General features: G+C 43.4%; 1 protein-coding gene across 1 annotated transcript; it reads right to left on the bottom strand.

Moving 5' to 3' along the window:
- Positions 1-364: 364 nt before the first annotated feature.
- LOC146869237 (keratin, type I cytoskeletal 12-like) lies at positions 365-12,686 on the bottom strand. Its single transcript, XM_085645517.1, has 8 exons — positions 12,242-12,686; positions 11,121-11,203; positions 8,107-8,263; positions 5,690-5,848; positions 5,134-5,259; positions 2,811-3,028; positions 2,513-2,562; positions 365-1,041 (listed from the first exon to the last, which is right to left on the bottom strand). The coding sequence occupies exons 1-8, from the start codon at positions 12,611-12,613 to the stop codon at positions 944-946; spliced, it is 1,263 nt and encodes a 420-aa protein (XP_085501643.1). The 5' UTR covers positions 12,614-12,686; the 3' UTR covers positions 365-943.
- Between the last annotated feature and the right edge of the window lie 2,648 nt (positions 12,687-15,334).

Consider the following 15,334-nt stretch of genomic DNA (forward strand, 5'->3'; position numbering starts at 1 on the left):
CAATTAGTGGATGCACCTAACGTACATGTGTGTTAATTTCGAGAGAGAACAGCTAGGCTGTGGGTCTGATTGGCAGGCCCACAGCCGGAGAAAGTCGTAAACCAATGAAGAAAAAGCAAAAAAATCTGGGTGATCATAGGATTGCAGACCCTACTCTCCTACACCCTCCTAGGCTGAGCATATATTCTTTGACTGCTTCATCAATAGAAAATTCGGGAAACAATTTTCTAAACCTAAGTTCAGTCCACCTTAGATCCCATTCAAACGAACTTCAAGAGAATAAAATAAAATTAAATCTTTTCAATAAATGAATTGCAAAGTTGGGCAAATGTTTTCTACACATTTAGTAACAGAAAATACACCCTTTTATTTAGCATTCAAAAAGATAGTTTATTGGATAATAATAGAACAGAAACAGAGATGTGTATTTTCTTGCAAAGAGAGGTGAAAGGTCAGAGATGAAAACCCAAAGAAAGAGCCTTGGCACAGTGACCAGCCGATGCCCCTGCTGAGGTGGCAATGTGTGCTGTCTCCACAGGTACATTTGCAAGGGACATGGCACATAAAATGCTCTCCATTGACCTAAGTTTTGAAGGTTAGTAACCAAAAATTGACTATTCATTGTCAAAGTAAGAGCGCTCGTCCTTGGTCAATGCCAAGCCACGTGATGACCCTCTGGGCGCCCTCTTGGTTTTCTTAGGTGTCCTCTCATTCAATGTGGGCGTCTCCTCGCTTGCTTGTATACGCGGGATGATGGTGTTGCGTTGCTCAGTGTGTTGAATTGTCCAACACATTCTATGGCTATGTTTGATGAACCCCCCTAGGAGAAGCAGAAGAACGGGAGGGGTGGTGCTATGGAAGGGGTTCCTCCTCCCTGTCTGGGCATCTTGCTGTAGGTTTCCAGGTAGATCAGCGGTTCCATAAGCAGAGACCCAGCTTCTGTCTATAGTTTCTGTTCACTTTGTTTCTCCTCTTGTGAGACTACTCTGCCATCAACCACTTCCTGGACGATGGTCTTCACAACGCGGCTTCTAACTGGATCTGGGGTTGAAACAAGAAATGAAGAGGTGAACAATGCAATGCAGGTAGTATACCTTTAGAGAAAAAGATTAGTGCATAAAGGTAAGAGAGGGTGGTGGACATGTTGGATAAAGTATGGCATTCTGATCTCATTTCACAAATCAGGCATTAGATTTTGTCATCTCCATTGCATCAATTTTTGTACCTAAATTAAACATAGGTAGGGAAATAGCTTTCTAAACTGCGCCCGAACGGTTTCATTTAAAAAAAAAAAAAAAGGCTCAGAATTAAACTGGTCAAAAGTAATCATGTCTGTTCCTCATGTAAATGTGCCTTTGTGAATTTCCTAATTTTGGTGTCTGTATCTTGTGAATGGTTTAACATTGAAAATGTGCCTCATACACCATTTCTAATAATGAGACTACACTTTAATTTTCACGTATCGTTGGCATTTGTATTATTTGAGACATTTATTCTAGACGTACGCCCCTAACGCGAACCATCACATATGTCTCATTTGTGAGCGCTTTCAGGCTGGTGCATGTCCCATATGTGATGATAGTATTGAAAATTGTGATATTGTGCAACTCTCCATGGCAACAAGTAGTGAGTGTGTGCTTGAGGGAGAAAGTCCCAAAGTGTATGATAAAAGAAGGAGAGAGAGTGGGGCCTCTACTGCATCAGATGTATTGAGTCCAATGCTCTACCAATAGTTGGTGGTTGATAGTAAATTCATTAATTTATGATAAAAGAGGGAATTATAATTCTAAGAGGGAGTATTTTAATCAGGCAGTAATAAAATGCATGTTTCGCTCTTCAAGAGGAGGTTTTTCCAACACGTTTATGGGGCAGTAAATAATCCTCAAACCAAAATCCCAGGATCATCCAATCATTATATTATTTCTATTTTTTCCATCCTTTTTATTCAGTGACACATTTCAAGTGGTAAACAGGCATTTATAGCTTTTTAATTTCATGCATAGAACTCATGCCAACATATCATCATAAAGCAGCAATGTAACATGTGACTCTAGCACTGTCGGTGAAAAGGAAAGTAGAACAAGATGGCCGCTTACAATGTTAACTTTAGCTTTTAAAGTTGGTAATAGGGGCCAGAGGTTACCTTGCAAAAGGTAAAACAACTAGATGAGTGTAGCAGGTTGTATTGTGGGAGGGTTAATGCCACAAAATGCGATGATTGGAGGAAATTCACCCTTAATTTCCTTCCTGGATTAGGCCTGCTTGAGCAATGCCACCTCTGTGCTTTCTAATCTATATCTAGAGACGTTAGGCAGTGCAGGACCAGTCTTTGGTCTCTGGTGGGATGGCAAGAACTACTGCTGCCACTGTGGAACTAAGTGTCCCACACACATCCTTGGGCAGTGAGGCTTTATTATACCAGGCAGAACTGCAAACAGGTGGGGTTATGGCAACAGAACCCACCACTGTCACATCTAGCCATTATCACGACGCAAAAAGAGGGCACCCTTACCTTTAGATGAGTGAGAGCCATAACTCTTGGGCTGTTGCTCGATATAGCCACTGAAAGGAAACAACATACATACACATGACTGAGAACGCGCTTGGTTTATAATCATTCTACAAGCAATGTTTGATGTCTGGTGCCAATAGTGGTTTCAAGTAAGGTTTTTGCCAAGGGCTTTCCTATGTCACTTTTTTGGGCGAATTAGGGCTCCCCTCTTTCCTGCAATGGCACCCCAGGTAAAGGTATTTGCCTGGAACCAAAATATTGCTAAAGTGTAGGTGTTCAGGATTTGCCATCGTCTTACCTGCCCTGACCGTCCAGCAGGCGCCGGTAGGTCTCAATCTCCCTCTCCAGCCGGCTCTTGATGTCCAGGAGTTGCTCGTACTCTGCCATGTTGTTCTCCATCTCTCCCTTGATTTGCGTGAGCTCCTCCTCTACTTGACTGATCTTTACTTGAAGATGTGCCAGCTGGGCGCAGTAGTTGCCTTCTGTTTCTGCCAAGCCGGCTTCAAGGGATTGTTTCTGCCGGTAAACAAGACAAGAAGGACAGGCGACACATGGTAATGGAGTGTGTTCTAAGTGTCTGAGCATGATGAAGAATGGTTCCAGCCCATAACTCTGCCCCAAGTTCAGAGTAAAATACTGCAATCAGGTATGTTGAGGTGTGAAAACTCACCAAGCCTGCCTTGGATTGGGATTGAAAAACAGGCATATGCCAATGAAACACATGCAGTAGACGTTTGCGACCTGAGAGATTACTGCCTAAGCCCGAGAAGAGTCCAAGTTGCTATTAAGGCAGCATGGGAGCATGTTGAATAGATTCCAACTCTCATTTCCTATCATTTAGAACATATATATTGCATTTTCATGCAGTAGACACTGAAATATTGACCATAAAGACTGCTTGCTTACTCTCCAATTCGTCTTTACCCTCACGCTATTATTGAGAGAGTTGTGTCCCATAACTTAGGAAAGTTTGAGCACGGGATCTATGCTTTGATTTCTTGTATGATTGTTAGTATAGTTTATAGTTTATGCATGTGTACAGTTTTGTTTGTTCCTGGAAGTTGGGCTTAGTCCTTACATTTACTTAATTTACAAACATTTATTAGCTTCCCTTTTGGAGCTGTTAATGACCCTTGACTCAGTTGCTAGAACTCTTTGGAATCCCTTTTCAGACCTATGCTGATGACATGTCATTGATTGTCAGACTAGATGGTAAATAAAGGAGCCAGCCCACACCTTCAACATGTACCTAAGGAAGGTGGCACATTGGATGCACACTGACTCCTTCTCTCTTAATGAGGGTAAAACTGAGGTTGTAGTGTTCGGGCCTGAAGCTAAGTGGACCGCCAAATGGTGGCTGAAGGAGCTTGGAGATTTTCCTGTGCCAGTGCCTCCAGCATGCAACTGGGGTGTGGGAATAGACAGACTTCAATTTTGAGGCCGGTGTGGAAAATGTATGTACCACCAGTTCCAGATTATTGTATGTTCCTGATAGGTTCTTACCTTACACACCTAAGTCTGCTAGAAGAGATATGAGCAGCCACTTTTCACCTCTCGCAAGTACTATTGAAATTCTCCTCTAGTGGATGGGCCTAAATATCTTATCCAATGCCTCCAACTCCTGCGGTACCTTGCTGCTAGGCTAGTTGTAGGCCTGAAAAGCAATGTGTCTATTACTGCATATTTAGACAAATGACATTGGCTGCCTGTTTACGAAAGAGGTTTATTGAAAGCGCTTTCGCTCTTTCATAAAATCATATATCAGGTAAATCTCAAGACATACGTGATGCCATTTTTTCATTGTATATTCTTGGCAGAGCACTGAGATCTTCCAACTCAGGCCAGGACAACGTAGTCTGGTAGTTCTCACAGCTAGAATTTGGAATTCCCTACCTCCAATCATTGGGCTACAATCGGAGCTGATGCCGTCTAGGAAAGTGGTCAAGACCAATATGTTTGACCTTAGGTTAGGAAAACTGTTGGTAATGCTACTCTGTCCCTCCCCTGATGAGATAGCTCATGCATCCTGCTTCTCTAATCTACCTTAAGCGCTGGTACACTTCTAAGGATGTGGCTGCTTGAGCTCTGTCAATGCAATCAGTCGATCAATTAACGGTAACACTCAGTAGTTGGCTACTATATGTAACATCCAGATTGGCAGATCAACACCTGATTCCGAGACAAATTGGCTTATTTTTGAGATTGCAAAAAATGAGATTTAAAGCCAATTCAGTGACAGTGTTCTCACTAATACTGCTACGGCAGCCCTGCCAAATATCCCGTTTCCAAGCGTGATCAGCTGCTCCAGTCCAGAATTTGTCTTTACATTCTATGACTTGTAGGCACATTTTATCCCATTATAAAACCAGAACTACAAGCTCCAGAATGCAAAGAACTAAACATATCTGGACCAGCTACCCACTCAAGGACCTAGGAAACATGGCACTTATGTATCTGCCTTCATTCTCTTGAGAATGACCTATGTGCTATATAAATGGTGCTTTCATCATTTTCCTGTTCTTAAAGCTCTTCCAGGAGAAATGGGGCACCTTATATGCTTGGAAAGATCTTGCGCCCTTGAAGTATCTTTAGAAAGAACTGGAATAATTGACACAACTTACCATTGCCAGAGCTGCCTGCAATTCAATTTCCAAGGCCTGGAGGGAGCGTTTCAGGTCGTGAATCTGACTCTTGCTCGACTGCACCTGCTCGACCCCGGCAGAGATTTCTTGCTTGATGGCATTGCTCTAAGAGACAGCATGGGTGTGAGTGTACGTCACATGTCTACACATCACAAACACTGATGGATGAACTGCTTGACTCACCCTCTGCCAGTGGTAGTCATCTGTGGTGCATTCCACTACATCCGCTTTCAATGGTCTCGGTCATTACAGACAGGGGTCAACCATATGCTAATTGGTATTTAGAACACACCTCCTCCCAAACCCAAGGCATCAGCATGGACCAGTCTGTGGGAACTCAGAATGGCTGTTAAGCCCTGAGTAGACTAGGTGATAATTTACATAGAGTCTGGGTTGGGACTTACTTGGCAACATCATTTATGGGCATTTCAGGGGACATTAATTAGTCAGGCAATATCTAGGTTTCCCATCGTTCAGTCCGCCCTATCCCACCACCCGCAAGACATGCACCAAGCAGCTTATCTCCCCTCCTCACCGCTTCCAGGAAATTTGCTTCGGCATCCCGGCGATTCTTTTCTGCCATGTCCTCATACTGGCTTCGCATGTCGCTAAGAAGCTTCAGCAGGTTGATGCCTGGCGCTGCGTTCATCTCTACGCTGAGTTGCCCTTGGGTTCCCATGAGTGCCTTCATTTCCTGCAGGAGGAGTAGCAACATATCAAGGGCAGGAATCACAGGCAGGAATACATGAGTTTGAAAGACTACACGGAACAGTCACCTTCTGTGCTCTTTGTATAGTTGCTTTCATAGAAGTCAATTCACCAAAATGCCAACAGTAACAGAAGTGACATCATGCATAATTTGATCCCCATTAGCATCTCAAGTGTCGCCAGTTTCCCACCGTGGGCCCCTCAAGAGCCTCGTCTTAGCCCGCGAGTTGAGATGAAAGGGGCAATGATTGTGCACCTCAAACACAAACATGGTTCTTTGAACTATATTTACTTTCTTGCTCCCGTTAGTTTTGATCCCTGAGACCACTGATGCCAAGAGTAGTGCCAGGGGTACCAAAGGGTTATTCTGTAGTTACAGCTGCCATCCCTAGTCGCCACTAATTCGCATCCATGTTTGCTTTCAATAAAACAAATCATAACCATAACCCCATCATTGGTATCGTTGGATTACCATACACCAAATACTCCTATAGAGCACAGTGTCGTCACTGGTTTGTAGCAGCATCTACTTTTCCAGAGGGGATATGAGTATATATTGTTTCTAAATTATAGCATTCTCTTTTTCCTTTTTAAGTGACATACTAGGCATTACCCTAAGGACATATTTTTGGCATTTTGACAGGAGCCTGTGAATTATTTTGTCTGACTTAATGATTGTAATGCTCGAATAAAAAGAACAGGAATGGTAGGGGAGAGAGGCTTGACATAAGGGCAATGGTTTGAATTCATCGAAGGGTTAAGAATGTTCTTCGCGGGGAAGGCTATTGACTACAAAAAGGAAGTGCAATTGTTGAGTTAGAAGGTTGTGAGCTGTGCTGGTGAGGAGACACAGTCTAGTTGTGGGAAACGGCTAAGATTCATTGACCGCTGCTGACATCTGGTGTCACTGTCAAATCAGAGGTTCAAAGTCCTCTACAGCCCCAACTCTTCCTTTTAATCTTTTGAGGTTAGTAAATTAAGTACCATCAAATGTGGAAATGGTATCTACTGGAGCATCTAGAGGTGTGATGTGAGAGAAGATAATGTAGTGCAGGGGAAGAACAGATACTTGATTAGAAACAGGTATGTCCGTGAAGGAAAAGACCTGACTCCGGTGTGACAGGATGTGGACCTGACTCCGGTGTGACGGGATGTGGACCTGACTCCGGTGTGACAGGATGTGGACCTGATTTCGGTGTGACAGGATGTGGGCCTGACTGCGGTGTGACAGGATGCGGGCCTGACTCCGGTATGATGGGATGCGGGCACTAGTAAGCAGAAGATGTGGCGAGGGGTTGACTATGGTCTAGCAAGAAGGTGTATCTGCTAAACAAAGATTTCATCAGTAGGACCATGGGTTCTGAAAATTACTGAATTATTCAAGTGAATGCTTGTCCTCCCTTTCATGATATCTCCTCCACCCAATCATCACATTTACAAATGCCTGTAACTTGGCCAAGGAAACAACAGCCTAAGAAACAACAGAGCCACCAGCCCAACATTTCTTGAGAGTATAACAATATGTTCTTCTTGGAGCAAGTAATGTAATGCTGTTCACTTCGCAGGTGTCTCAGGTTTGCAATGCACACCTGATCTGATAAACTGTGTGCCAGTGCATTGGTGTTAGGTGAATAGTTGCTTAAGAAATTACCTTCTGCCACACCTTTCCCTTGTATCTGTTGACTCTGCCTTGAGAGATGGTAATAATTCATACTGTTTCAAGGCAAAATGTAAGAAATAGTTGAAATGTGTCAAATATTCCCTACATCCCTATTGCAACTTACCTTGTGATAACGAACAAGAATTCTCTGAATCACTTAGTAAACTGCTAGATCTGGAATGGAGCATTTGTTCAAAAGCACCAATTTCAGCAGGGGAATGTAACTAACATGGCACCCCACAGTTCCTGCACAGCTCAGATTTTTGTCTTACTTGCAATATCACACTCTCCTGCATTTCGCCATCTTAGACATTTAAAAGATCCCTTGACCGCATTTCTTGTCAGGGGTTAGCAAAATTAAGTTTCTCATATGATATTGTGTGCCATGCCTTTGAAAAAAGCTCCAAACCAAATCACGAAGATTTTTTTCAAAGATTTTTCCAATAGAGACATCCACAATTAAGGAAAAACTCTGATGAATCAGAAAACAAATTTCAAGGGCAGGTAAAAAAAAGTTTTTAAACTCCATCTATGTCAATACCAGCACTTTCATGTCTCTTTAGAAGTACAACAACTGCTTTTACCTCTTCATGGTTCTTCTTGAGGGCAGCCAGCTCCTCTCTTAGACTCTCAACTTCTCCCTCAAGGTCAGACTTGGATAAGGTCAACTCATCCAGCACCCTACGAAGCCCGTTGGTGTCAGCCTCCACACTCTGGCGCAGGAACAGCTCATTCTCATACCTGGAGAAAAAACATGAGTAGGCATGTGAGTAACGGGCAAAAAAAACACATCTGAAAGAGCAAGTTCCTACAACTGAGGCTGAAAGCAGGTAAATTAAAGATTGCAACAGCACAGTGCCATAAGCCCTGTGGCATTTCAAATGTACAACTAAATCCATATGCTTTTTTAAAATAAAAGATGTAGAAGTACGATACTGTTGGTGACATCTATAACAAGCAACTGATAAATAAAATGCCTCTATTGGAGGGTTATAGAATTTCTCTCTAAATACCCTTCTGGTGGTTTTGGTCTTTAAATGCGAGATCATTTTCATACAAAATTCCCAACATGCAAGTTAGACATGACTGTGGGAAATTCAAGTCTACCAAATCCTTCAGGATCAATAATAATAGTTTCTTTATTTTTGCAGTAAGGTAAAGAAACACCGTTTAGATTGATACTATGGTAAATGTACCTGCGGCTAACATCTGTGTGTAAACTGAAGGAGGAGCCCATATGACTTGCCTCATTCTCAACCAGTACCACTGAATGGCTGATTAGGTAAAACCAGGTGATTTCCCCTAGATAGAGTGTGTAGTAGACTATGTAAACTCTTCATATTATTTTCTTAAGGTTGAGCAATGTGACAATATGTTGCTTGAAATCCAAATATGCAAGGACAAGTGCATTTTTAGGAATGTTCTGTAAATTGCCACCTTTGTTGAGAATGGTTTAAGTCTCTAAATGCTGGTCTTCTGGTATTAGAACAAATCGCCTTAATGTAGCAGAATCAAGTTAGTTGTGTAATGAGATTGTGTTAATCTTATACGCAAAGGAAGCTGTTCTACATTCAGAAGACATTTCTAGAGCATTTAATTATACAGCATAGCTATCCAGAGAAGACGGGGCAAAGCATTCCATCCCGTCTACCCTCATCTAAGTCCTCAGTATGGATTTCCAATAGATCTCTGTGCTTTTGTCAATGAGCTAATCATAAACTTGTGCTTGTCTCTTGTCTAAGGTTTATTTCACAAGTGGAACGACTGGAAAATGTAATTTATAGATAATGCCGAGCAAAATAAATACAGATATTCAAAGAAGACATCATTGCCCTATTTGTTCTTTTGAAATGTATTTGAATTGGTCATATTTCTTACATACATGCTTTACAAAGCATGGTACGGATTGGATGTGGTATAGTGAGGAAGGTGAGTGAGGTGATTAGTGGTGATTGAGATAAAAAGCATGCATAGAGTAAATGACCCTTGTGTGGCAAAAGGGTGAGATGAAAGAGTGGATGGAGTGAGGTAATCAGTCATTTGGGTGTTTGAGAGCTGAGTCCAGTGATAGGGCTCTCATCTCAAGAGCAAACATCTCTGTGACTCACAAGGTATATTAAGGATAGAAAAAAAGTTTTCATTTTGCCAATCGCAGATTTCATCAGTATGTACCTCTAGAGATTGTGTGTAAGATGTGAGTGGAGCAAAGCCATGGATTATTTTAAATACTATTGGCCTGATGTAGAGTATGGCAGATCGGATACTCCATCGCAAACATGACAGAGGGCCTTGTCCTCCAAACACAGTTCTGCCTGCTATACTTTGTCAGTCTTACTATCAGTTTTCCGATATCAGTGCCTCTGCTGGCTCCACTTTCAGAACACTTACTCCACCTGCCAGACGGAGTAGGGGTGTCAGGGTAAGGGTATGATACCACACTTTTTATTTAGTGTGGACATTCTAATATCCTTTTTTGGTTTCGCCTGCACAGCGTGAGCACTGTGCTTGAGAAATCAATTGTTTTTAATGTAAACTTAAAAGGGACTTACATCCCGCCTCCTCTCTTTCCTGGCTTCTCATTTGTTCCTGTGCATGCCACTTACCTTTCCTCCATTTGTATTAGCTTTAGCATATTTTCTTGCATTTACCAATGCTTGTACCTCCTCTGCTTCTCATATCACTTTCCTGCTGCCAAAATACTGTTAACTTCTGCTTTGGTGGAACTATATTTCCATTTAGTTTTGCCGTATACTCTTCCAGCATATTTATATTTCAATTTATCACCTGAGAAATTAAGTGATTTGCATAGAATCACAGGATGTTGAGTGGCCCCATCGAGACTCGAACCAGGATCCCCAGCTCGGGAGTCAGCAGCTCTGCTCACTGCACCACATCCTCTCCACGCCCACATTATCTGTCAGGAAGCTCTTTCCTTCTCCCCAACGATAATTGATGAAAACAGCACTTTATTATTCACATAGGCGAAACTGATGCATTAGCAATGCTTGTTTCTAGCTTTCATGAACGGGAAAAAGTAATGACCCCTGGGACTTCTTCTCCCAGGTTGTTTGGCCTATTAGCATTTTGTTTTAAAAAAAATAAAATCCTGCTGCTTTAGGAGTCTGTCTGAATTACCAAGGTGTTCTGCATGGCTACTTAAAAGATGTGGTGGCAGTGGCTCCTCTGCAGGCACAGGATCACTGCTGGCCCGACCGCGATCTTGTAGTATGGTGGGTGGTAGTCCGGTCAGGGTGGGGGGGAGATGTCCTCTGCCACCCTGATGGATGGAGGGCCATCTATGGAGGTCTAATTCAAGCCCTCAGGTTTCAAGGGATCGGTTATTCATGGTTACCAGACAAGGGGAGGTCTGGGTGTGTCTGGCAAGGTTAGAAAGCGCCCGTGTGGCAACGGTAATAATCTTATCAAGGGGAGAACACATATTGTGACACAACAATCGAAAGGCTGTTACAGTAAACACATCTACTGTAGATAAGGCTATGAGAATGGATGGCGTTGCGGAAAGGGAGGTGAGGACAGGCAAGAATACGATGGAACTCGGACAGCTCTGTCTGTGGGATTCCGGAATTGATAGACTTACTTCAGTTTGAAGTCGTCCGCAGCCAGTCTGGCATTGTCGATTTGCAGGACAATCCTGGCATTATCAGTAGATGCGGCAATGATCTGGAAGACAATAGATGGTCACAGTGGAAGGTCATGGAGCATCAGGTGAAGGGTCATTTCAAAAAGGACAATGAATTTGACCTTCAGAAAAAAATATGCAATAATCTTCCTGGAAAATAATGAAAGTGGAGTTACATTTTTTGATTACGTGTTTATGACAAGGAGTATCTTTGCAGATATTTGGAGCAAGCACATATTACCCAGCTCCCTCGCTCCTTTTTTTGTTTAATAATATAAGCACCACCATGCAGTATCAGAAGCAACAATGCGGACTCGTAAATCTAGGAATTTGTGTTTCGTCTTCCCTTTACATAATGTCAGTGACACTGACTCTATTGAAGAAAACCAAGACTACAACTGAAAGAGTGGATTCCATGAACGTGTTAAATGACAGCCGGGTTCTTTAAACATAGTGATGCATGGAGCCACCTGGAAGCAAATGAACGGCTCAATGGTCTCACAGCCAGGCAGTCGCACACATTTGCTTGCTATTTATCTCAGATAATCATGCAATGAACTACACAGCACTGCCCCCTACCCTCAATCCAATGGAACTGTATCAGCATTTTAAAAAAAAATTACAATAACTGCAAATGCACAAATTAATATGATAACGTTAGACTTTTGGCTCAGTCTTAGACAAACAGCAGGGAAGATCTTAATAATCCGGTCTTTACAAGCGTTTAGTCGCAGGTTCATTGCAGGAACGTGTGGGTCCATACATATGGTGTGTGGTTGAAATGAATTGCAGTGACGCAATAAAGAGTGAGAGTGACATTTTATACACATCTGGAGAAGAAAGTGTCTGTACTCTATAAAAAGCCCTATCTGGAAACGATGAGAGACGACTCCCCCGTTTATTTAAAAAGTAAATAACCTAAAAAGTAAATATGAATTTCTGCATTAACAACTGCGATGCAGCAATACCAAGCAATGATTTAATCGGGTATATCCTTATTCCAAGTTTTTAATGGTTTCAATGACTGCATTGGTGGAAAGCAGGTGGGCAGAATGACTGGCCTAGCAGGACTTTCCTACCTTTTTTTGAAGATCTGCAATTATTGGATAATATCTGCTGTAGTCTTGAGGTACTAATCCTGCTCGGTGCTTTTCATACCATTCCTTGATTTTGTTCTCAAGCTCCACGTTGGCACTTTCCAATTGTTTGACTTTCTCCAGATAGGTAGCAAGGCGGTCATTAAGGTTTTGCATGGTCTGCTTCTCCCCAGCAGAGAGGAGGCCCTCGTTGCTGAGATAGCCCCCGCCAGGTCCACCACCAAAGCCACCACCATAGCCCTCTTGGAAACCTCCGCCTGCTCCAACACTGCCTTGGAAGCCACCAAAGCTGGCCCCACCGCCACCACCTATTGAAACCCGACTAGAACCAGCACTATGATGGAGGTAAGACATGATGCTCCCGAAGAACTGCTGCCCTTCAAATTGCCACAGAGGAGGAGAGTAGAAGGTGCTGGTGCAATGGCTGGACTTCTGAGCCTTTATATACAAACCCTGGTGGGTGTTTCATTTCTATGAGTAAACTGCTAAATCAACAGTTTTGTTTCAAAGACCAGACTCTCCCTCTCATCACCATAGGTGCAATTAATTAATATTCAAGTCTTGTTTGGCAGATCCATTTCTCATCAAATTGCAAAAAGCCTCAGGGTACATGCTATCATCCCCACGAGACAAAGCGGGTGGGGCAACGGTAAGCATTTACTTTAATTAGGTAATTTTATAAACATTTTTTTTAAGGATTACGCACCCCTCATTTCTTATGGCTTCAGTTGTACGCCTGGAGTAATAACATGAACTTGGCAACAGCCTCTTTCAAGTGTACACGTTGTGACAAATGCGTTAGAAAAGATTAACACATCAATCTAGAACAAGTGCCCTGAATTGAGGCATCCCGGGGTACTGAAAGATTCTTGCAGTTTTTGTGCTGTAGTTGATGACAAGTTGGTGCTCTGAAGTAACAGAAAGCAGGCTTGTAGCACTATGTAAGACCAACTAATGAGAGAATACATAAACGTATATTCAATCAGTTTGTAACACTTGGTGGTATAGGCTCTTATAATCACAAAAGAGGCACTGTTCCAAGGGGAATCAGGTCAAGAAGTGACCGTCATCCGCAAATAGAGGTGAGACAGAAGAAGAAGAGGATTGGGTCAGGGTTTAGGTACTATGGGTGACAGGGGAGACACGTTATTGTCTCTTGTTGCCCTCACACACCCCGAAGGATGTCATGCTTCATCATCGGGCGTTTGCTCCTCGTCGGGCCGGCGGTGCAATGCCCTACGGGTCCCCCGAAGGGTCTCTTTGGCGGAGATCTTTTAGAGAACTGCCGATGGATGCATGCGGGTATGTGGAAGGGAAGTACCAAAGTGAGCAGTGCAAAGAGTGTGTGCTATGTGAATTTAAAAATGCCTAAGGATACCAAACAAGTTATCATTTAATAAAGAGATATCCTTGGTATAGTAAAAAACCCGTAGGTTAATAGTTATCTGTCGAGACGTTATGTGTCTGGATAACTTGGAGGATGGTCGACATGTTTCACGCCTTGGGTGGTCACAGTGATCCTTGGCGTTTCATCAGGACCAGTGGTGGTGGTGAGATGTGAATAGTGCACAGACTAAAAAATGCGGGTAGGGTGATATTAGCCCTCTCGCTATTAAAGGGAAGGGGGGGAAGACGGTTTAGATTACCTCCATAGGTAGTGTGTGTAAAAACCAGTATGTTATGCCCCCTTTGGAACTGACCTGTAAAAGAGAAGAGAGAGAAGACAAAGGAAAAAAGCATGTTTTTAAGGTGCAGGCCACTGACATGGCAAAGGCGGGGCACACTTGTCCCCGCACAGCGCACCGGGTACCGCAGAAACATACACTACGGAACAACATGGCAAAGGCGGAGCATACTTGTCCCCGCACAGCGCTCCAGGTATCAAAGAAACAGACATTCCGGACATGACAGAGGTGGAGGCAGATAAACACACGGTGTACAAGGTATGCGTGCATTTTACACAGCGTCAGCTGTCACTGGGTGTGCGGAGGGAAGTCGGGCCCCTGCAACATGAGCCGGGTGGGCACGGAGGCAGAGGCCAAACCAGCACACTCCAAGACCATCCAACGCAGGCTCAAACACGGGGTAAAAAATCACGCTCGTGAGTGCGTACCGCTAAAAATATATATTCCCGGTTCAAAGTTTACCGAGCCCCCAACCGAAGCGTCGGGAATGCGAGCTTACCTAAAAGAGGAGTAAGTGTTTCTCCATGAGTCTGCGGCGTAGGATGCCCACACCATCTAGGGCTGTAGGCAAGGGGAACGAATTCCAGTTCAGCCCTTTGGTCCAAGCTACACCTGCATACCTCAAGGACACCCGGGATGTCCTCAACCTCATCCAGAACATCAATGAGGAGAACACCGAAAACATCAATCTACTACTCACATTCGATGTTGAAGCACTGTACACCAATATACCACAAGGTGCTACCATCGAGGTGGTGAGTAACCTCCTGCAGGAATCCGAGCTCCCTACTCAGACCCCGGCAACCTTCATCGCAGCACTTATCACATTGGCACTTACCAATAATTTTTTTATGTATAAAACCACCATCTACCACCAGGTTCAGGGTACCAGCATGGGCAGCACCTTCGCGCCGAGCCTGGCGGGCCTATACATGTCCCATTTCGAAACAACTCACATTCTTGCGGACACTAACCCTTTCCAACAACACCTGGTGACCTGGAAACGCTACATTGATGACATTCTGGTCTTTTGGAATGGTCCCTTAGCCTTGACTAAAGACTTTTACAATTGGATTAACAACCTAGATCCGCATCTCAAGTTCACCATGACAACTAGCAAGGAAAGGATTGCCTTCCTGGACCTTTCCATCAGCCTTGAGAATGGAGCACTACACACCAATACTTATAAGAAAGATACGGATTGCAATAGCCTCCTGAGCTTCAAAAGCCATCATCCGAAAGCCCTGAGGGAAAACCTTCCCTACGGGCAATTCTTGAGAATACGACGCAACTGTAGCAAAACACAGGACTTCGAACTACAAGCCAAGAACTTAGCAGGAAACCTTAAGCAAAGGCATTACCCTCAACAGGTGATCAAGCAGGCCAAAAG

This window comes from Triturus cristatus, chromosome 1_1 (genome assembly GCF_964204655.1).
Source record: "Triturus cristatus chromosome 1_1, aTriCri1.1, whole genome shotgun sequence".
Classification (NCBI taxonomy): Eukaryota; Metazoa; Chordata; class Amphibia; order Caudata; family Salamandridae; genus Triturus; species Triturus cristatus.